The 21,765-nt window shown below is 36.5% G+C and overlaps 2 protein-coding genes and 1 long non-coding RNA gene across 3 annotated transcripts; 1 reads left to right on the top strand and 2 right to left on the bottom strand.

Moving 5' to 3' along the window:
• Window positions 1–5,763: 5,763 nt before the first annotated feature.
• On the bottom strand, window positions 5,764–10,200 carry sdr39u1 (short chain dehydrogenase/reductase family 39U, member 1). Its single transcript, XM_062428803.1, has 6 exons — window positions 10,090–10,200; window positions 8,853–8,959; window positions 8,658–8,740; window positions 7,427–7,548; window positions 7,175–7,327; window positions 5,764–6,503 (listed from the first exon to the last, which is right to left on the bottom strand). The coding sequence occupies exons 1-6, from the start codon at window positions 10,103–10,105 to the stop codon at window positions 6,076–6,078; spliced, it is 909 nt and encodes a 302-aa protein (XP_062284787.1). The 5' UTR covers window positions 10,106–10,200; the 3' UTR covers window positions 5,764–6,075.
• Window positions 10,201–11,599: 1,399 nt separating this feature from the next.
• Window positions 11,600–13,426, top strand: LOC133990474 (uncharacterized). The gene is made up of 3 exons (XR_009926963.1): window positions 11,600–11,683; window positions 12,576–12,616; window positions 13,011–13,426. It is a non-coding gene; the product is annotated as an uncharacterized LOC133990474 (long non-coding RNA).
• Window positions 13,427–15,041: 1,615 nt separating this feature from the next.
• Window positions 15,042–21,735, bottom strand: ltb4r2b (leukotriene B4 receptor 2b). The gene is made up of 5 exons (XM_062428244.1): window positions 21,676–21,735; window positions 18,169–18,754; window positions 15,995–16,195; window positions 15,840–15,883; window positions 15,042–15,309 (listed from the first exon to the last, which is right to left on the bottom strand). The coding sequence occupies exons 2-5, from the start codon at window positions 18,751–18,753 to the stop codon at window positions 15,042–15,044; spliced, it is 1,098 nt and encodes a 365-aa protein (XP_062284228.1). The 5' UTR covers window position 18,754; window positions 21,676–21,735.
• Window positions 21,736–21,765: the final 30 nt, after the last annotated feature.

Genomic DNA, 21,765 nt, shown 5'->3' on the forward strand with positions numbered 1-21,765 from the left:
ATAGGAAACACACTGCAACTTACTTGACAGTAAAATGATACATCTCTCTAATGCACTTTGCCCATGACAAAAGAATCATATTGAAACATAGTCTGACATACTTTTTCCCTTCAGCACGCTGTGTGTGGTTAACTGTGCAGAGTCAGACAGGAAGGCACACCGTGCACAACGAATACCGCGGCAGTTGTTTAACTACTACTCGGGTCTTCGGTGTCTAGCAGTGACCACCGTCTCTAGCAGTTTAGCAGCGTTTAGCTACAGGGCACGTCTGGGCACGTCAGGGCAGTGAGGGCAGGTCTAGTGGATCATGTGACTGACCGAGGGTAGATCAAAATTATTATTATTTGTTAAATGTTATTCTTGAAGAGCCACACAGACAGACTTTCACACACACACACACACACACACACACACACACACACACACACACACACACACACACACACACACACACACACACACACACACACTTACAGAAAAAACAAAACAAAAAAAGATACAAATTGACAAAAGGGCACTTTGGGCATCAAGGGGCAAAGGGGCAACTCCAACTCCAACACACTACAATATGTATTCAGAAAGTTTTGAGATAATTAAACCAGTTTTTTTGGTTTTACATTATCATTCCTTTCTTTCCATTGTGTTTTTATCATTTCATCCGTATGATTACATTTAACTGACATAAATACATTTTAAGGAATGATAATGACAAACCAAAACAAAAAGTGATTGAATTATTTGAAAACTTTCTTAATGCATATATTGTAGTGTGTTGGAGATAGTTGGGCTGAGTTCCCAGCATGACTTGAGACAATGTGTTTACAGACATAAGTTAAAATAAATAAGTCACCACAGATGTTATCTGACAAAGATTAATGCTATACTGTTCATCACTAACTCTACAATCTTTCCAGTAGTTTACAGTTTGACATTAAAGAAGAAGGCATGTTGCACCCTGACTGAACGGTGTGTTATTTGGGACCTTACACATGTTGAAAGCTGTATAATAATGAAGTAAACAATAGAAACTTCCAGCTTCAGCTGATGATAGTTGCCAGCTGTGGTTTCATGTTGGGGGTCGTGTCGCAGCACTGACACAGCCCACGCGCACACAGGGAAAAGGAAGCGGGTCGTTTTATGAGACGCTGTCAGAGGTAAGATAGGCTACAGAAGAGAAGGAGAGCTGACAGAGAAACAGCCAGAGAGGAGAGGGTCAGAGGAATATAAAAAAAAGTAGAAGAACTAGACTTTGACCAGACAAGGATCTTGGTACACATCGGAGTGATTAGTGTTGTGACAGCAGAGTGCGATCAGATGCGACAGTTTGCCGTAGGCTAAGTGAGGAGATATTCGATTGTTTTAACAAAAAAGTGTATTGGACTGTGATCCTAACTATACCATTAAGGCTGAAGTAGTTTGTCGAGTTGTGAACGAGTTTAACTGCCAACACACGTTTTAGTCGCATATTAATAAGAGCTCTTCAGGATTTAAAGCTGGACAAAATAACTTTTGGGACTTCTTCACTCATCAGGGAATGAAACAAACAGCAAAGGTAAGACTCAGTATATTTCATATACTATAAGTAAGATATGATAATCACTTATGATAAACACATAACACCTCCACACGGGTATCAAGACCAAACCACACTGTATGATACAATCTAGCCAAGCACGATACGGTAGCTATACTCTACAGAGTGATGTAACCTACACAGAAGACTCTTCACAAACTCCAGCTGGTACAGAACAGCCGCTCGTATCATAACCAGAACTCCCTCTATTGAACACATGACTTTAAGATTCTGCTCCTCACTTTCAAGATCCTTCACAACCTGGCACCATCATGTCTCTCTGAACTTATTTACATCGACACACCTTCCCGAACCCCTCCGATCCTCCTCTGCCAACCAGCTCTCTACCTTGTCTGCCAACTTAACTACCATGAGGTAAGGAGCCTTCAGCCGATCTGCCTCCCGCCTTTGAAACTCTCTCCCACCAGACATTCTAACTATGCAATCACGTTCTTGTTTATTTATTGTACTGATGCACTTTGTAGTCACATTCATATTTATTCTTCATCTTTGCACTAAATGTTACCTGATTTATATTGTTTGATGTACTGTTGTTGTGTTATACGTGCCTTGTAAGGTGCCTTTAAATAAAATGCATTATTATTATTATTATAAATACAAATAACAAATAAATAATAAAATACAACAAATGAACAAAAGACACATTGTCCGTATTGTGATATATATAGTATGAAATGAGTTATGGCTTGAGGTAGTTTCTTCCCTCCCTAATGTCCTGTGCCACTAGTCTGATAGTGGCTGGGCCCTGATGTTCACTGGCCTGCAGTCTCTCTGATTATAGTCCACATTTGTTCTTGATTTTGTAGATTTTCCTTCTCACATCTGTGATGACTGAACTTTGACCTCATGTGTTCATGACTCCTCTCCTCTGTCTCCTCTCACAGGGAGAAGATGATCTGCAGGATCCTTCTGCTCATCAGCCTGATCTCCTGTGTCTCTGGTTAGTTTACATTCCTCACTTCCTCATCCAAAAAGAGAAAAGTCAAAAGCTTTGATGACTTTAGTTGTAAAATATATCAGTGAAAACATCAACATAACTATTGAAGCGAGTAGAAACTCTTCATTACATTTGGGAAGATTATCTATATTCAATGATTACTTAGATTGTATTTATTATTGGTATCAAGAATTACCTTTTTTACTTTTACTTATTTTTAAACACTTTCCCTCTCTGTCTCCTCAACAGGAACATTTGAAGTGAAAGTGACACAGACCTCCTATCAGGCAGAGGAGAACCACAACATCACACTTGAATGGGTGTTTACAACCAAACCTGACAGTTCCTCCACCTCACTGAACATCTTCTGTCGACTGCTTACAGAGGACAAGGACCCAGTCCTGTATCATGTAGGTGATGAGGTCCCAGAGTCTCAGGATGAACAGTTTGCAGGACGAGTTCAGTGTGACAAAGACGCCCTCAGAGAAGGACGAATCAGACTTCATGTGTCCAGACTCAGGACTGATGACTCGGGTCTGTACCATTGTCAGGTGCTCACTGATTATGGAATGAACTCTGACAGATGCCGCCTCAATGTCACTGGTAAGATGATTCAGTAAAAGTCAGAAAGTCTTTTTAACGCATGTTATCAGTGATGTACAGACTGGTGAATCAGAAATGTGTGAATAGTTCATCCACCACTGATTATGAGTTATATAAATCGTCCATATTGAGCCTTTGCTGTTTGTTTCATTCCCTGATGAGTGAAGAAGTCCCAACGCTATTTTGTCCAACTTTAAATCCTGAAGAGCTCTTATTAATATGTGGTTGCAATCAGCAGCCATTGTATTGTTAACAATATGCTGTATGTGAACACAAACATCATTAAGTTCAAACCCAAACTGTCCAGATTTTAATTTTGGACATGAACAGTGTGAAGTGTCACAAGTCGGAGAGTTGAATGTTGGGATAACAGAACTTGTGGAATACAAGTACAATTATTATTATTGTTCTGTCCTTTACAGCAGCTGTTGATCAACCCAAACCTCAGAAACCTACTGTGAGACCACAACCAGAGAGTCTGGGATCAGTCAGGATCGGCCTCTACGTTGGACTGACACCAGCTGGACTTGCTGTCTGTGCTGTACTCTGCTTTGCCTTCAGACGTCGTTTTAGTAAATGTTCTGATAAGACAGGACTTGGGCTTATATCACATTCCTCTTCAAGTAAATCAGTTAAATGGGAACAGACCCCAGTGCATATGGAGGTATGAAAGTTATGTTTCTCATGCCTGCTTTTCTCTGCACATCCAACCTGACCTCTGACCTTTTGGGAGAACCCAGCAGGATGAGAGTGTGAGAGAGGAGAGCAACATCTGATTACACCCATCAGGACTAACAGGACTCTGAAGTATCCCCCTTTTCTGTCAGGGTGGATGTAAATAATAAGTGTAAATAATGCTTCAGTGTAAATGTTTGTTCTTTTGTTCTGGATGCTCCATGTTTGCCACAAAAAAGTAACATAAACAAAGACGGTTTTAGAAAAATTACAACCAAAGACATCTAAACAGTCACCTTCTGAGCAGTGTGTCTGTTTCAATTTCTCGTCATGTGACTCATCCTCTCGTCATGTGACTCACCAGCTTTATCTGAGCGAAGAAACCTCGCCTGTCTGATAGTCAAAGATTCAGCTGTTTGTTTCTTATGAGAGTTTGGAGAGACAACATGCATGATGTCGTTCAGCCTGAGCTGTTGAAGACTGTTTCCAGACAACATGGCCGTCCCCTGCAGCTTATTGTTCTAATGACTTGGAAGGTTTTCTAAAATCTTATTTACGCAATGAATGATTTTTCCTCATGTAGTTTATAATGTGTATATATTGTAAATAAATCTGTACTTTTATGAGATAAGTTCTGACTTTTCAACCGGTGATGACAGCACAATTGTCCATCCTGATCATTGACTGTAATCAATGATCCTGATAGGTAATCCAACCCAGTGAACAATGAGCTGTGAAGTTCAAACCTCAAACAAGTTACAAGTCTGTAAGTTGTTTTGTCATTTTGCTCTGAAATGAACCGAATGTTTGATTTTATTAATATATTATTTAGCGTATTTTAACAGTATTGCCTGAGTCAGATCGTCACTGTTTAAACGTTACTCTTTGTCATAATGTGTAGTGTTGTGGGAGCTGTAATGAAATATGTTTGTAGCCTAAAGGAAAAAGAAATAAAACCTTGATAAATATGTTCGGGTATTTTTATAAGGCAAGCCGAGGGTTTCCAGTTGTTTCAGGTCAGCCCAAAAAAAGAAAAAGAAAAAGAAAAGGTGACCTGGACGTAATTTACTAATACATGAGGAAAAATGAAAACCCCATGACTTTCTGTGGCTCATAATGACAGATAAGTGTCTGGTGTTATATTTTATATATGTTTGTGTTTCACAACCCTTTAACAAAATGCTTCCGGCTGTCTGTAAAGGCGAAACCTTTTTCCTTGAGGCCAGAGACGATCAGAGAGGAGCAGGGCGCCCTCTGCTGTTTCTTGGGGGGTACAGCCATAGACATATATTCACGTATATATGTCTATGGGTACAGCTGAACACATCTAAGACATCTAAAAATAAAATTATGAATAAGCACAAAGAATAAAAAAACAAAGGCTATTTGTGATTCATTTTTTCAAAAACTGATAATGTGAAATTTAGAACACAGGCAAACAGAAAACAGGATTTCAATCAGGCATAAAACCAGAATACAAAAACTTAATAAAAGGTGGTGCTCTAAGGTTAAGATCATATGAGAGACACATTTTTGCCATTTCCTTGTGTCTTGAAAGTTAGGGTTAGCTGTGTTGAGCTGTGGTGGAAGTACAGTAACAAAAAGAGGGACTTTAGCCCTAAAAAGACTGCTACTTAGGAGATAAAGATATCTACTTGATTTGACTCGTCTGAGCAGTTGAAGCTTCATATTAGCTTTAAATAAACTTTTAAATACATTCTTGTTGATTTAGTCCTCCATCATGTACATTAAAAGTGCATCATGAAGGGATCTTCTAATGGTCAGAATGAACAGCAGGCATGATTACAGCAAAAAAAAGCTGTTTCAATGTTCATTTTTGGCTCCTGAATGTTGTTTTAGACTTGAAACCCGTGAACTTGGCCTTAAACAGAAGAAAATCCACATCTGTGACCCACCATACAGCAAAAGAAGTGGACTACCCGGATGTAGTCCTTGTTGAGCCAGCTTGTACAATGTGATACTAAATGTATGCAAGAATGCTATCACACCTTGTTTGTTGCATCTCTGGTGCTCAGATTTATTTTAAAGCTAAGTATGAAAAACAACAGCAAAAAACATCTGCAGGTTTTAAAACCCAATTTAGAAAATGGTTTTATGTGATATGAAGCACTCATTAATATCTGAGAAATCTGGGACTTATATCATCAACCAGTAGATGGATTTGACTTATCATTGTCGTTTATATTCTTGTAACACAGGAAAACATAATTACAGTAACTTTTAAGTCACATTATTTCAACATCTGTTAACTCCCAACGATCTCTTTCAGGGCCGAGGTCAAGTCTGGATACTTGTACTGAAATCCGGCCTCTAAAGTCCTCTTGGGTATGACTTTCTGGCCCTGTGTGAGGACCACAGCCCTCTCCGAGCCCATGAATGCATTCATAACGAAGCCGGGTACAGGAAATATAGTGGGCCGCCTCAGGAGCCGCCCCAGTTCTTTAGTGAACTCGTAGTTGGTGTTCAGGGCGGGTGAAACTCCATTTAACACCTGTGCTGAAGGGGAAGGGGTGTCTGCAGGGGGCTCCAGGGCGTGGGCGATGATCCCTGCTAGATCTGAGACGTGGATCCAGGGGAAAGGCTGTGTCCCGGAGCCCAGGGTGCCCCCGAGGCCAAGCCAGAAGGGCAGCAGCATTTGCTTCATGGCACCGCCGTCACGACCCAGCACTGCCCCTGGTGGACAGAGCAGGTACAGCATGAAGTAATCTTTATATGTTTGTTCTCATAGCTGCAGATCAGGTGAATTTACTTCATTAAAAAGGGTAGAATACACTGCTTTTTTCTTTTTAATGACAGACAATGAAGATACATATAAGTACACTGATAAACTTATTGATACATTTTTTTGTTGTGGATACTTGATTTAATCAATCTTCCATTTTTCTCATCCACTGCACTTTTTAAATGAGTGTAATTGGAAGTTATGTTGACTTAAATAACTACTTGAACTTATATTAGTGCTACACTGTTTATCAGATGATGGGAAATGTTAGGGGGGGCTGTGCAAAGGGGGGTGGGGGGTAGATAAGGTAAACAGGAGGTGGATGGGAATAAAGGAGAAAAACAGGGTTACCTTTGTTGTCATGTGTGTAAATCTGCACCTATATATGTATGTAAGTTAACTTTATTTTATTTATTTAATCATTTTTTTAATCTTTTAGTTGTTTAACTGTATTTTAACTCTCTTTGAAGCACTTCAACAACAAAAATGTGCTTAATAAATACATTTGTCTTGACTAAACTATCACAAATCTACCTGCTTGTTAAACCTGAGCGTGCTGTGCGCAGTTTAACTTTTACGTCCCACTGTCATGATTTTCTATAAATGGATTATTTGTACGTACCCGGCCTGATGACCACTTGTTTGGTGTTTTTTGCCACATTCTCAGGCAGGAGTGCGGAGGCCTCCCACTCTTTCACCAGTCTAGAAAGGAGGTCAAACGGTGACCATTCACTGTCTTCTGTGTACTCAGCTGTCAGACTGGGCTCGTAGCACGCTGAGAGTAAAGAAACAACAACAAACGTCAGTCTCTGTATTGTTTATCACCCAACAGCATTGAAGAATTTTAAATTGCATCACTTTTACAGAGACGTACCTACACCTGAGACCAGGACCCAGGAGTGAGGAGGACTGGAGGAAGCAGCGATAGCTTGAGCGAGAGTTTTTGTAGTGTCGATGCGACTGGAAAACAAATCCTTCTTGTAGCTTTCGTTCCACCTGAAACAACCAAAACAGATTTAACATTATTATATAAAGAATATAGAAATAAAACTGCATTAAAACTGACGGGACACCAGCCTCAGCATTGCTCACTGTGTATAGAAATGACAAAATTAAACGGCAACTACATTCAATTAAAGTTTATTTTGTTCAGGCTTTTAGTATTGTGGAGCTAAAACGATTATTTGAATAATAAGACAGAAAATTCATTTATAGCTACTTTGATAATGATAGTTGTAGTCAATTTTTAAAGAAGAAAATGCTGGTTTGGATGACAATAAAAGAATGCAGAGACAGTTTTCTAGGTTAAAGCACATTTGTGGGTCGTTAGTTGCAATGTTTATGCATATGTGTTTAATGTTTGCTCATTCCATCTTCTCAAATATCAGGTTCCATTTCCATTTCTTCTTAATTTACAGTCTAAGGGCTGCAACTAATCAGTATTGTCATCTTTTCTTTTTTCTTTTTTTAATATGTGTTTTCAGGATTTTTTGCCTTTAATGGACAGCTAAAAACTAGACACATAGAAAAGAAACAAGGACACAGAGAGGCAGGACATGCAACAAGGGTTTCTAGCTGGAGCTGAACCAGGAATGTGGTGGTTATGTGGCATACACTGTAACCATTCGACTTTCTCAAATTCATCAATTCTTTCATTGGTCATTAAAATGTCAGAACATGGTGAAATATGTCAGTCACAGTTTCCCAAAGTCCAAGCTGACGTCAACTCAAAGATATTCAGTTTACTGTCACAAAAAAACAAAAAAAACCCAGAATATATTCACATGTAAAAAGATGGAGTCACTGAATTCGGAAATGTTCATCTTTAAAATGATTGAGATATTATTAAAATATTGGTGAATAATTTAGCAGGCAATCGACTCATCATTGCAGCTCCAATACAATGTGATTGTAACTTAAATATTACTTTTGCACTGTTGATCATATGAAACAGGCACTTTAAATGGCTCTGGAAACGAAGAATGGACATTTTTCACAATTTTCTGACACTATACGGAGAAGACAATAAATTACTAGAAAATAATCTGAAAATAAATAATTAATTTAAAAATGTTAGTTGTAGCCCTTGTTTATGTGTTGCTCACCATCGCAGTGGGTTCATGAGATTCTCTCCGGCCAAATTGACGGCACCTTCACACGGTGGGAGGCCACTAGACTCTAATTCACCCTGCAGATGCACAGAGGAGGAAAAGTATAAGAGTTTAAATGTGATGCTGCATCTGGAGACAAGCACAGTGAGCTCCAGTTTTACTATTAACTCGATCAAACTGAGATCGTACCCATGTTATCTTCCCTGGACCGGGCTGGCGAGATATCACTGTGACCTCGTGACCTTTGTTTCTGAGCAGGCGAATCAGCTCACGGCCCACGAAGCCAGATCCTCCTCCTGCAAGAGAGACAATGTAGAGAAATGCACAAAGAAATCAGAGGAACCATGAAATGCATGCATATGTACTTTAATAGATGTAGGGGCTGCAGCTAATGATTACTTTTATTGTTGATTAATAATTTTTAGGGCTGTGGTGATTAATCAATTAATCTATTAGTTGCCAATTACTGAACTAACCAACCAATTACTAGTTTTGAGTCATTTTTAAGAAGAAAATGTCCACATTTTCTGATTCCAGCTTCTCAAATGTGAATATTTTATGGTTTCATTAGTCCTCTATGCCAGTAAACTGAATATCTTTGGGTTGTTTGTTATGGTCTGAACACAATAACACATTTCATGATGTCACCTTGAGCTTTAGTGTTATAGTTTTCGTGACTTTTCAGCATTTTCTGACATTTTACAGACCAAACAACTAATTGATTAATTGAGGGAATATTGGACAGGTTAATACATAATGAGAAATGATTGTTAGTTTCAGCCCTAAGCTTTTTGTCTATAAAGTATATATGTACATTATGTAGAATTGTCACTGTAGTTTTCCACAACCCAAATTGATGTCTTCAAATGTATTTTTGTCTGACAAACAGTCCAAAAACCCAAAGATATTCAGTTTATGATTATTTATAACAAAGAAAACATCACATTTTAACATTTGAGAATCTGCAGGAAGCAAATATTTATGCTTAACTTTTTTTTGGAAGAGACTAAAACACTTATTCATTATTAGAATAACTGTCAATCAGCTTTCTCTCGATAGCTTAATCGATTAATGGACTTATTATTGCAGCTCAAATTAGATACAAACAGACACTGAAGGCACCACACTCTCAGGAACAGTGCGCATGCGTACAACACATGCTTACGAAACAGGTCTCTGTGCATTACTTAAGCAAACTTAGCTTTAAATAGCAATAAAACACCACAATGACACATTGGTATGTTAAAGCATACATGTGGCTCTCTATTTTGATTATAACTTTAATTGTCATTAACTTCCTCGTTCGTAAATTCAACTTATACCCACAATGCTAACATTATCTAACAGCTAGCAGGCAGCATTGTGTCACTCTGACCTTTCTGCAGCTACTTTAAAAATAAACTTAACTCTGGAAAAACCCACATACCTATTAAGACTCTCATAGTCCCCAAATATGCGTCCAATGTTGACTTAAATAACGAGTGTGGCTGCAGGAGTCTCCGAGCTTCATGAAGGTGATGTTCAGTGAAGAGGCTGTGAGTTGTTTTGAGCCTTTTTGGAACAAGCGAAGCTCCGTAGCCAGTTAATTACGTCATTTTGTAGTTTAAAATATTGTAGTTTTTAAGGCTCTGTGTTCAATAACGACTTTATAAACACATTTTATTGTCTATTAGTTATCTCTACAGTTGTTCATTGATTTTTATTTTTTACATTAGTGTGATAATGAGGTTTATTAATGTTTTTATATGAGAGGGTGCAGATATATAAAAGCTAATAAAACTGTGAATTTAATCAAGTTTAATTCATACAGTTTAACAGTATGAAACCCGTCATTACAGTTCATAAATAAAAAATAAGTTCTAAATAAATTAAAAGTAAACGTGACAGACATCTCAAATTAGAAAACTCTGAATAGATTTTGATAACAGATAAACTTTTCTTATTTTTCATATATTGTAGATACTCAAATTGATATTGTATTTAAATTAAAAAATAACTTAAATTATTGAGTGGTTTTGAGATATTTTGGCTTTGTGGATATGAAACTTACCTAACCAAATAAAAAGGTTTATAATGCTACAAATATTGATATTTTTATTCACAAAATAGGAAATTAAAAGCTTTTTTCCGATATAAATCTTATGGGAAGATTTTAGTTAAAAACAGAGAGAAAAAATACAACACAAAATGAGCAATTACAAAATAAATGAATAATATCCTCTTTTTGAGTTCATCGCTATGTTATGTTTTCTTTTTCTTTTTCTTTTTCTTTTTCTTTTTCTTTTTCTTTTTCTTTTTCTTTTTCTTTTTCTTTTTCTTTTTTTTTCTTTTTCTTTTTCTCTTAGTTTATATTTTCATTTTTATTTTAATTTAATTTTATGATTATTATATTATTTTATTTTTATTTTATTTTATGATTATTATATTATTTTAGTTTAGTTTTTATTATTATTTTTATTTTATTTTATGATCATTATATTATTTTAGTTTTATTTTATTTTATGATTATTATATTATCTTAGTTTTATTTTTATTTTTATTTTTTTAGTTTTTTCTATTTTATGATAATTATATATATTGTTGTTTTTTTAATTTTTAATTTTCATTTCATTTCATTTCATTTCCTTTCATTTCATTTCATTTCATTTTATTTTATTTTATTTTATTTTATTTTATTTTATTTCATTTAATTTTATTTTATTTCAATATATGATTATTTTACTTTATTTTACTTTATTTTATTTTATTAGTATTTTGTTATTATTTTATTTCATTTTATTATTATTTTATTAATTTATTTTATATTATATTATTTATATTTTCAGGCTGTATTATTGACCCGGAAGCTTCCTGCCTTGTGACGACAGACAGCAGCAGACACCACGTGGTTTAGATAAAGAGATAAATTGAGCTGCAGCCTCATTAACAGCCTCTTTCTCTCTTTCTCCTCCTCTTCGCGGGTTGTTGGTGGTCTGTCGTATCTGAGAAGAAAACCCGCGTGTGTTGAAGCTTCATGCACGGTACGTTTTAATCTCCTCCTTCATATTTATCTAAGTTTATTTGGAGCTGATGTGTTTATTTGTCTGCTTGTGGCTTTTTTTGAGCTCATTTCCGCCTTTTTATTGTGATTGTTAGCTGCTTCAGTAGCTCCAGCAGACCTCATGGTTGCTACTAATGAGGCAGGTTTTTACCTTTTTAATAATTCAGACTCCTGCTAAAGTTGTAATCCTGCACCTGGATGCTGTTTTTAGACTCAAATGTCTAAATAAATGGCATTTTAATGAGCTACTACATGGTGGTTTATTTAATTACATGAAGTGACCACAGGCCTCAATCCTGGCTTTGGTTTTGGGGTTAGGGAAAACAAAAGTGAAATCCTGCTGCACCTTACTATGGCTGCAACTATCTGATTAAAGGGCAGATTCACCTTTTTTTATGAAGTCTATTTGAAACATTCAGGTGCATAAATTAACTTTGAAACCTGTTTTTTTTTCTTTTTTCCCCCTTGCTGTAATCATTCTTCCTGTTCATAACTGAAGGGTGCAGCCTACTAATGGTCCACAATTAAGATTCAGTTAGTCATAAAAGACTACCTTCACATTTTATATGCTTGAATTAGAGTATTGGTGTTTTAACTCCAAATGACTACTCCATTTATCAAAATAGCTGCAGATTGAATTTAATAGTCTGCATCTAACCGACTAATCATCGCCTGCTGCAGGAGTTTTGTGGTGACTTCAGTTCCTTACAGTCAAACCTTAATGATGAGTTGCATGTGAGTCCGTGTTTCAGCTGAACCTCGTGATTATTCTTTCACTGCACTGATGGGTTTGACACAATAGATGATGGACAGGATGTTGATGGCTTGTTCTGCAATTTGAGACTAAATGTGATTTTTCAATTGTTTTTTAGGACTGAACATCTGGACTGGATTGATCTCTATAAAGTTTAAGGTCAGTATCATCAGCGTTTTGGTTGTTACATGTGCTGATAACATGGAGTTGCCCATTACTATAAAACTAAACCTGTAAACTAGGGCTGCAACTAGCAAGCATTTTCATTATTTATTAATTTGATTTAGTTACTTGAGGCTGTGAATTTCTTCATTTTGTCTAAACACAAATAAGATTTTCAATTATCTGTCATTTATGAGAAGGAAGAACATAAAGAATTTGACATTTTACAAGCTGGAGACATTAAATGTTTGTCAATATAAATTAGAAAAAAAACTTTTTTTTTTTTTTTAAAGTAGCTGCAGATTGTGAATCGACTAATCATTGTAGCTTTAATGTAAAAGATTCAGCACAGCGAACTTGTTAACTCATCTTTGTGTTTTTACTCTTACAGGTAATGTGAATGTGTGACATGCATCCAGCGCTGGAACCTCAACTTTGGAGTAGTGTAATTTTATGAGCACTTAGTAAAATGTGTTAACTTCCTTGACATTTGTTCATTTGTAGGATAATTTATAGTTTATATCAATTAATGCACCACATGTCTGAGCCTTAAATCCCTAACAGGGTAGAGGTTTATGGCACAACTTAAACTACTAAGGTGCATAGTGAAGGAGGATGAAGTCAAAGCTCCAGCAACATTTGTAGTATAGAACTTTTTTAGATAAGCATACATCCAATGTGTTTTTATGGTGACCCTAATTGAAGGCCACCAACTGGAGCTTTGACTTTTTGGATTTATATCTAGTCAAGTATTGTGATGCAAGTTGTGAAATTCATTGTATGTCTTAAGCATAATGATCAATAAAGTGTGTTGTGGGAAAATATGTGTATTGCTTCTTATCTTGCATATAAATGAGGTAATGTGAATGTGCTTCATAAATAAGCCCAGTAAATGTAACTACAATGGTAAAGACTGGTGGGTATAATTAAAAATGTAACACTAATAACAGATGAACAAATGCCTACTTGAAGCAATTATACATGTAACTTGAGTCCAGTTTATTACGTCTTTAGTTAAAATAACTTGAAGCTTTTTGGACTAAAGTTTAAATATCTTTTTATTGAACAACATCAGCATGTTGAATCATTTATAAAAAAAATCTTTACAAAACAATACAGTGCATAATACTGTTAAAAAGTCCAGAGATGAAGCTGAAATCTTATGAGTTGAGCAGAAATACAAAATGCTGATAAGGTTTGATATAAGTCATAAAATACATTATTTTTTTTACAAAGCAAAACATGATCCAGAACATTCAAACTTAGTCAGATACTTTTCTGCCATAAATTAAACTTTTCAAAGCAGTTTAAAAAATATACTTTAGATTTACATTTATGGACATCAGTCACGGAAAACGTGTTGAAATGTGTTTTATAAAGGCAGGTGGGATGGTTGGATGGAGGTGGACGCTGAGCAGTGATCACATGTTGGGAGTCGAGCTACAGATTTATAAAATAGTGGTGGAAATATGTATTTCAAGAGTGGATTTGAATATTAACTCCATTAATAAAGAAAAACAATTTTAAGTGTCTTGAGCCAGATTCTGTTCAGACTGATGCATTCAATGTCTATAATACAAAAAACCAAGTGTCCAGGTTCCCTGTTTGACCTGAAAGTGTCTTAAACTGGAGTTTGCACAGAAGAGCAAAACAATGAAGGTTTTTATAAATTAAATTAATTAATCATAAGGCTTAGTCTATTACTGAAATGAATGAGTGAATGCTCTGCTTTTTGGGAACAAGTAGTAGTCAAAGTACTACACTAAAGTGTTTTCTGGATATGTATTATGTTTGCCTTGTTCAAGTGTTCTACTCCGTAATGAACACAAAAAGTAAAAAAATAATAATATAAAAATATTAAAAGTATTTACAGTTCTGTTATACAGATCAGGTACAAGCAATTCATTTCTCGTGCCTGCACCTCAGACGTTCAGTCAAACTGAAAATGTTTCAACACGTATCTACAAAGCTCTGAGCTAGTGCTTTGGTTTAGTCTGTATATAATTAAAGGACGAGTTCGCAGTTTTTCCAAGCTCATCTTAAAACAATCAGGTGCTTGAATTACCTCGCTATCATCAAATCCCTCTTTGTGTTGATGGATAAAGATTTTCTGTTTGGCTGTAGGAGCTTAACAAAAAAAAGGCAATTTGACACTAAAAAGACAGTAACGTTGAAAATATTGACTTGATTTGACTAATTTGGACGGCTGAAGCTTCATATTAGCTTCAAATAGACTTTTTTTTAACCAATTTTTGTGGATTTTGGCCTCCATCACTTACATTGTAAGTACATTATGAAGGTATCTTCTAATAGTCCGTATGAACAGGAGGAACGCTTGGAAAAAATGTGAAACTCTCCTTTAAACACAGCTCATATGTTGCCTTTAAGTGTAGTTTTAGATCGCTCTCTTTACACTCAAAGTTCATTCGACGTCCCCGTTTTGTGCGGCACAATTAGCCGAATTGGAATCAGCGTTACTGGTTCCCATTGTGGTTTTTCCCGTGAACCGATTCTTCTTATTTCCCGATTGGTCTTGTGAAATGCCTTCGAAGAGTCGAGCCATGAAGGCGAAGCCGTTCTGCCTAATATAGGACTTTGCAGCGAAGGTGTAGAGGACAGGATTGGCACAGCTGCTGATGAAGGCCAGAGCCGACGTCACCGCACGACTGGATTTAGCGATATAATCCAATCTGCAGACAAACAAACATCTTAGACCACAATTTAAGTACATTTATTAGTGCAAATGTAATTTACTGCTGTATACAAGTACACATCTGAGGTACACTTGAGTATTTACATTTTGTGCTACTTTATACTTATACTACACCACATTTCAGAGGGAAATATTACTGGATTACACTTTTTTCACAGCCATCGTTGCTAGTTACTTCAAATCTAACCTTTTTTTTCTTCTTTTTTTTTTTTTTTTTTTTTACATTTGAGAGATATAAAAACACCCTGTACACATTTCTGTTAGCTGGGTTTTTCCTAATGTGACCTACAGTATACAAAAATGGAAATAAAAAATGATTTTTCAGCTTCCAAATGAAAAATGGGCCAAATTTGCCCCTGAACAGTATGTAAGGGGTTAACATTTTCTAATGCATAAATCCTAGGTTTTCAAAGATAACTGTTTTATAGTGTTATTTCTTACTATGTGTCGGTGAAAATATTTGTGTGAGATCTTGGGTGAAAAGTATGAAAAGCATCCGTTACTCACGTTTCTCTTGTTGATGAGTTTTCGTTGTACCACTCAGCCGCCACCTAAAACAGACCGACTAACAAAGTCACTCAAAAGGTCATGATCATTTATCTAAAAGCATGTAGTGAGATTTATGGTGTTAGAGATACTGCGAACACGCCCCTCTCACACACCTGTATCATGTTGATAACGTGGTACGGCAGCCAGAAAAGGCCAAACATCACCACAATAGCCAGGATGAATTTCTCGCTGCGGACGTTACGGCGGAACTTGGTCTGCCTCAAACGTTTCAGGATGAGGACGTAGCTGGTTACGATGACTGCGTAAGGGAGTATGAATCCTGCCACGGTTTCAAAGGCGTACTGAAACCTCACCTGCATAAAACAAAAAAAAACAGATGTTCACTTTAATGACAGCATGGACCTCTGCGGACATGAACGGATCTGTCAAAACACAGCAGAGCAGGCGGAGAGCAAGAACAACATGCAGGAGCTTGTGTTCATTCATAAAACAAAGCTGATACTTAAAAACTTTTATGCAAAACTGAGCAAAGTCCCTGCGTGTATAACTGTTAAATGGTTTTAGTATTTTTGTCATGGCATGTTTGTAAAACCCAGGTGTTGTCTCTAGAAGAAAATGCAGGTAATAAATGTTCAAATCTTAAATGTAGGAGTATTTTTAAGTTCCACAAACCAGACAGCTATCAATGAAGAGACTCTTTTAAAAGAGCATTTCACTGATTTAGTATTATACTTCAATAAATCGATGCAGCAGAACCAGAGATATCGAGAGATAGTTTTACTTTAGACACTCTTCTTCTTCCTTGTCAAGACTACATTACAAGTGATATGAGGCCATTTATAAAACTTCATGCAGCTCCCTCAGAAGCCACAAAAAGCTTTAAATAACTAGTTCCCATGCACAGTAGTACTCCCCGACAGCTGTAAACAGACCTTAATGTGTAGGAGAGGTGTTCTCAAAATAAATGCTTCTTTTTTTTAAATGTTTGTTTGTACGTTGCCATATTTGTGGATGTCTTTTTCTTCTTTCCGTGGAACATTTTAGCATTTAAGGAAGAAGAAAACAATGCACTATTTGGTAATGAGGAACCTGATCTCACTAATCTCTTACAGTAAGTCGTAACAACGTGACAGAAATAACGTGCAATATCTGCTCTGTATCTAAAACACTTTGTTCATTTACTTTATGTCCTTTAAAAGTCATATCCAGAGCAATTCAGACTACTTTTTGCTAATTATCCCACAATGAAAGGCTCCAAAAAGGTTCCAAATGTTTCAAGTTGGTCTTAAAACAATGATCAGGTGTGTAATAGATTTACCTCACTGTAATCATTCCTCCTTTTTAAAACTCACTTTTAAAATGATCTCCTTCAAATGTTCAGTGTAAGTGCATTATGAAGGGATCTTTTAATAGCTAGTATGAACAGGAGGAATTATTATGGCAAGAAAAAACAATTTCAGTGCTCATTTGGGTACCTGAGTATTGATTGAAGACATACTTTAAAAGTTGCGGACTTGTCCTTTAATTTAACTATTTACACTTGTGCTTTTCCATCCTTCTTTTTTGACGGATTTTACCAATAAATCAAGATTTTTTTTGTGCTTTTAGTGCTTTGAATTTTCATTGAAAGTACATTTAAAGCATATATATAATATATATATGTGAATATAACAATATATCCGGCACTTAGTAATAAAGGAGTGTCTGAAAAAAAAGCAAACAATGACACCTCACATCAGCCAAAGTGTGTTGTTCAATGTAATTAAATCCAAATTTAACGGCTCTAATGTAATTTTGTCAATGCATAGTGCTTTTAACCTTCATATCACCATCTCAGTTAATATATTACTCTTGTAAATAATGTCAAGATTATTTTATTATATATCTTTTACTATTACTGTTCTGATTGTTATTTGTACTATTTTATTGTTCTTTATTCTCTGTCTTATTGCTGCTCTTTTGTTCTATTTTACTGTCCACGTTGCTGCTGTAATAATGCAAATTTCCCCATTGTGGGACTAATAGAGGAATGTCTTATCTTATCATACAACCTTCTTGAATTGGCGGATCATGACGTCACGTGAATGCTCGCATGTCGTTAACACCTGCAAACACTCATCTCACAACTGTCTGACCCATCCAATCCTTTCAAGTCTGTGCACGCCACAGCTATGATTCCTCAAAAATTGGGATATGGGATGTGGGATTAGTAATTTGTTTTCTTGTTGAGTGAGATGATTAATATGACTCATGAAAAAGAAAGCGGTATCGAGCTTGTCACCCAACTCTTTGCAAGAAAGTTAATAACCGTGTTTACTCTACTTACATGTCGAGGAAGTTCGTGTTCGGGCGCACACACCAGTCTTGTTTTATTCATCTCGTCTTTGTCTAGTCGAACATTTCGAAACACCAAGGAGGGGACTGACATGACCATCACCAGCACCCACATGCTAATGAGCACCCTCAGCACGATCTTCTTCCTGAACAGAAAGGTCACTTTCAACGGAAACACCACGGCCACCAGCCGGTGCACGCTCATCAGCGTGATCAGGAAGATGGAGGCGTACATGTTGGCGTTGCACAGGTAGAACAGCAGTTTACACATGGGGTTACCAAAGACCCACTGCTGCTTGGCCAGGTAGATGATGAAGAAGATGGTGAGGGCCATGATGAAGCCGTCGGCACACGCCAGGTTGAGGATGAGCATGGTGGTGACCGAGTATCGTTTGGCCCGTGCCAGGATGCTCCATATGATGAACAAGTTGCCAGGGACACCCAGGAGGAACACCAGGCCGAGGATGAGGGCGCCCAAGGCCGTGGAGAAGTCGTTGCTGACAACGCTGTCATCCTCTGGGTTTCCCAAAGTTGTGAAATTTTCCGTAGGAGGCAATAAGGTTGTTCTGCCGTTCATGCTAGGAGTTTTTGATAATGAGGACATAAATAAAGTTAAAACAGAGTCAATGCGCTTTAAAGTTCAGTTTTGGTTAAACGCTAAATATTCAAAGTCAGAGAAACATGTGGATGCCTTTCTACGACTAGTCTGTGTGAAATTTTAAAGAATATTGAAACATGAGTTGAGTGTAGCTGAGCTCCCGTTTGTTCAGAAAATCTCAAACACTCAAATATGAAAGAAGAAAGAGAAAGAAGAAGAAAACATTTAGCAAAATACGGTTGTTTACTTTCTCTATGAGACTGAGGTGAAGACATTGATATCAATCGAACGTCTGTGTTGAGCGGGAGACAGACGGTGATTAGCTTAGCTTAACATAAAGACATGTTTACCTGACTCTGTCGACAAAGCCTACCAACAAATATAAAGTGCAACTGAGTCATTATATAACCATTTTTTAACCTGTGTGAAAACAAAAACAACAATTTTTAGTTTTAGAAGGAGTTACATGTTGAAGCTACTGGCTCACTGGCTAGCTTCAACTCGAATCTCCCTCCAAAATCACAGCTTGGCTTTGTCCACAGTCAGAAAAAATGTGTCTACCAGAACCTCTAAAGCTTTTATATAAATCGTATTTCATTTGTTTGTTCTGTGCACAAACAGAAGTAGAAAAAATGACAATGTGCGATTTCAGTGGTAGATAAGTATTGAGGCATTTTCTTCTTCTTCTTCTTCTTCCTCTTCTTCTTCTTCTTCTTCTTCTTCTTCTTCTTCTTCTTCTTCTTCACACGCACACATGCACGCACACACACACATTTCTACACTTTTGTTTTATTTTACATTTTTATTTTTAATATTATTATAATTTTGCTTTATTTTTATGGTAATTATTCTTTTTTTTCCTATTTCATAGTGACTTGTTTTTAATTTAACTTGTGAATTTTAATATAGGTAGAAGCCCTTTTGGGTTTCTTGCTGCTACCATGCACCTTTCTTTTGTTGTTATCTCTTTATCTTTTTCTTTTTGTCTTATTATTGTGCAAAAAAAACAAACTTCAAGCTTCAAACTTCTTCGCCCACAAGCCCTGTTGTTCTTGTTTGTGCACACGTTAAACAGATGAGATACAATGTTGTATTTAATGAGCCTGGTAGGCACATGTTTGACTTTAGACCAAGCCTGGGTAGCTATTTCTCCAAGCATCCAGTGTTTATGCTAAGCTGTGCTAAACACATCCTAAATCCAGCTCTCAGTCATGTTTTTCCTGAAGCATATTTCTCAAATGCTAACCTCTTTCTTATAAATGCACAGTATGTAATTATCTTCGTCAGTGTTTTTCCACACTTCTTAATGTGTAATATTGTTACTAAATGCCTGCGTGATGTGGACTGTGTCACTCTTCTTTTAAATTCACAGGATAAAGACGGTAAATTTGAATTTCCTCTTGAAGGAAATGATTTCTAACCGCATGACAAAAAGAGGTAGTAAAAGAGAAAAGGGTTAAAGTATGCAGGTTGGTGTCGTCATTTCATATGGTGTCTTATCCAGATCAGAGCTGAGTTACTCGACCCCTGAGAGTACCTACGTTTAAAAAAATTAAGATGACGATAGAGAAAATAGTTCACCATAAATTGAAGAATATCCAGTAGCACATATTTGCCCTCTGATGATCTGTTTACAGAGCTAGAGGACGGCTGCCATCCTGACGTAACCTCTAAAATATTTCACATCAGACCCCTTAGCCAAACAGTGTAGCTCAAACTGAAACACAGCATGCTTAAACACGTCACAAATTAGTAGTGCAGAGTATAACAACAGCAGTGTTTCGACACAGTCTTTGATTCATGTTATCCTCTGTTCTTCGTCCTCTGTTCCCCGGAGTCTTTCTCACTGTCCTCACTTTCACATGGAAACCAGGACCACAGAATGCAGAGGTCCCAAAATGTTGACCTCTGAGTAATAACATAGTAAATTTACACACGGTAGTAAAAGATGTTACATACCGTGACCAACTCTGACTTATAATACACTGGGGACAGTGGAAGAATAAAACATGCATGATGTAGAGAGAAGGTAATTGGCTCAGAAGATGATCATATCACAAAATAAGATAAGACATCAGGTCCTTATTTCCTGATTAAGTCCTAATTTCCTTGCTCTGGTTCCACAAAAGCAAACGGTTTATATTCCCCCGGTGGTTTTATAAGAGAATAAAGGAGTAAACAAGGGGGAATTAAAGGCAGACTTACATCACTATTGAGAAATGCAACGGACGAGCAAGTCTAAGCATCGATGCTGTCAGGTGAAAGCATTGTTTCTCAAAAATCACAACATTTTTTTTATAAGAAAAGAGTTTAAAAATCTCAATAAACTTATTGAACTGTTACACCCATGCAGGACTGTGCTCCCATTAAATTCAATTAAAAGCACAAAGATCTGTTGATTATGACTTAATAATGTTGCAATAGATATATTGCAGTGTAATACTGTTGCAATGAACAGAGCGCTCAAGGCAGAAAAAAACATCTGCGTATTTGTGTTTACATTACAAAATAAGGTCTAATAATGTAATAGAGACTGATACATTGGAAAGTTTAGAGCAATAAAGCTCTTTTCTGATCTTTGGGTATGACAACAACAAAACAAAACTTAAAAAGATGTCTTAAAATCATCACAACGCTGCAATCTTCTTGCCAGTAAACAATAACAGTGGTCTTAGTCTGTAGTCCAAAGTATTAAAATACTGAGTCATGGTTTTGTAATTCATCATTTTAGCCAAATAATCAAGTCAGGAAAAGTAAATAATTATCTTAAGTTGGGGAAAAAATGAATAGGAATGCAACACAGAATAGAGAATGTGAATGAGGATGAGAAGATAAGGGAAGAAGTCCAAACTAAATCAAGGAGTTGATAGTTTTCCCATCAACGTCTTGTTAATAACTGACCTTTAAAAGGAGGTGATGTCTCTCTGTTTGTTATCCCGCTGCTGCTCTCTGCTCTGTCCGCCTCTTATAGTGGCTCTTCTCCCTTGTGGG

Source organism: Scomber scombrus, chromosome 11 (assembly GCF_963691925.1).
Source record: "Scomber scombrus chromosome 11, fScoSco1.1, whole genome shotgun sequence".
NCBI lineage: Eukaryota > Metazoa > Chordata > Actinopteri > Scombriformes > Scombridae > Scomber > Scomber scombrus.

What these genes read in the sequence shown, in the direction of transcription:
- sdr39u1 (XM_062428803.1), bottom strand. An exon ending in GTCCAGGGAAGATAACATGG is followed by an intron (nt 8,741 to 8,852) that starts GTACGATCTCAG and finishes GTGCATCTGCAG; the next exon opens with GGTGAATTAGAGTCTAGTGG. An exon ending in GGTCCTGGTCTCAGGTGTAG is followed by an intron (nt 7,328 to 7,426) that starts GTACGTCTCTGT and finishes CTTTACTCTCAG; the next exon opens with CGTGCTACGAGCCCAGTCTG.
- ltb4r2b (XM_062428244.1), bottom strand. Translation starts at nt 18,753, where the DNA reads ATGAACGGCAGAACAACCTTATTGCCTCCTACGGAAAATTTCACAACT. An exon ending in ACGTTATCAACATGATACAG is followed by an intron (nt 15,884 to 15,994) that starts GTGTGTGAGAGG and finishes GGTCTGTTTTAG; the next exon opens with GTGGCGGCTGAGTGGTACAA. An exon ending in AACTCATCAACAAGAGAAAC is followed by an intron (nt 15,310 to 15,839) that starts GTGAGTAACGGA and finishes GTTTGTCTGCAG; the next exon opens with ATTGGATTATATCGCTAAAT.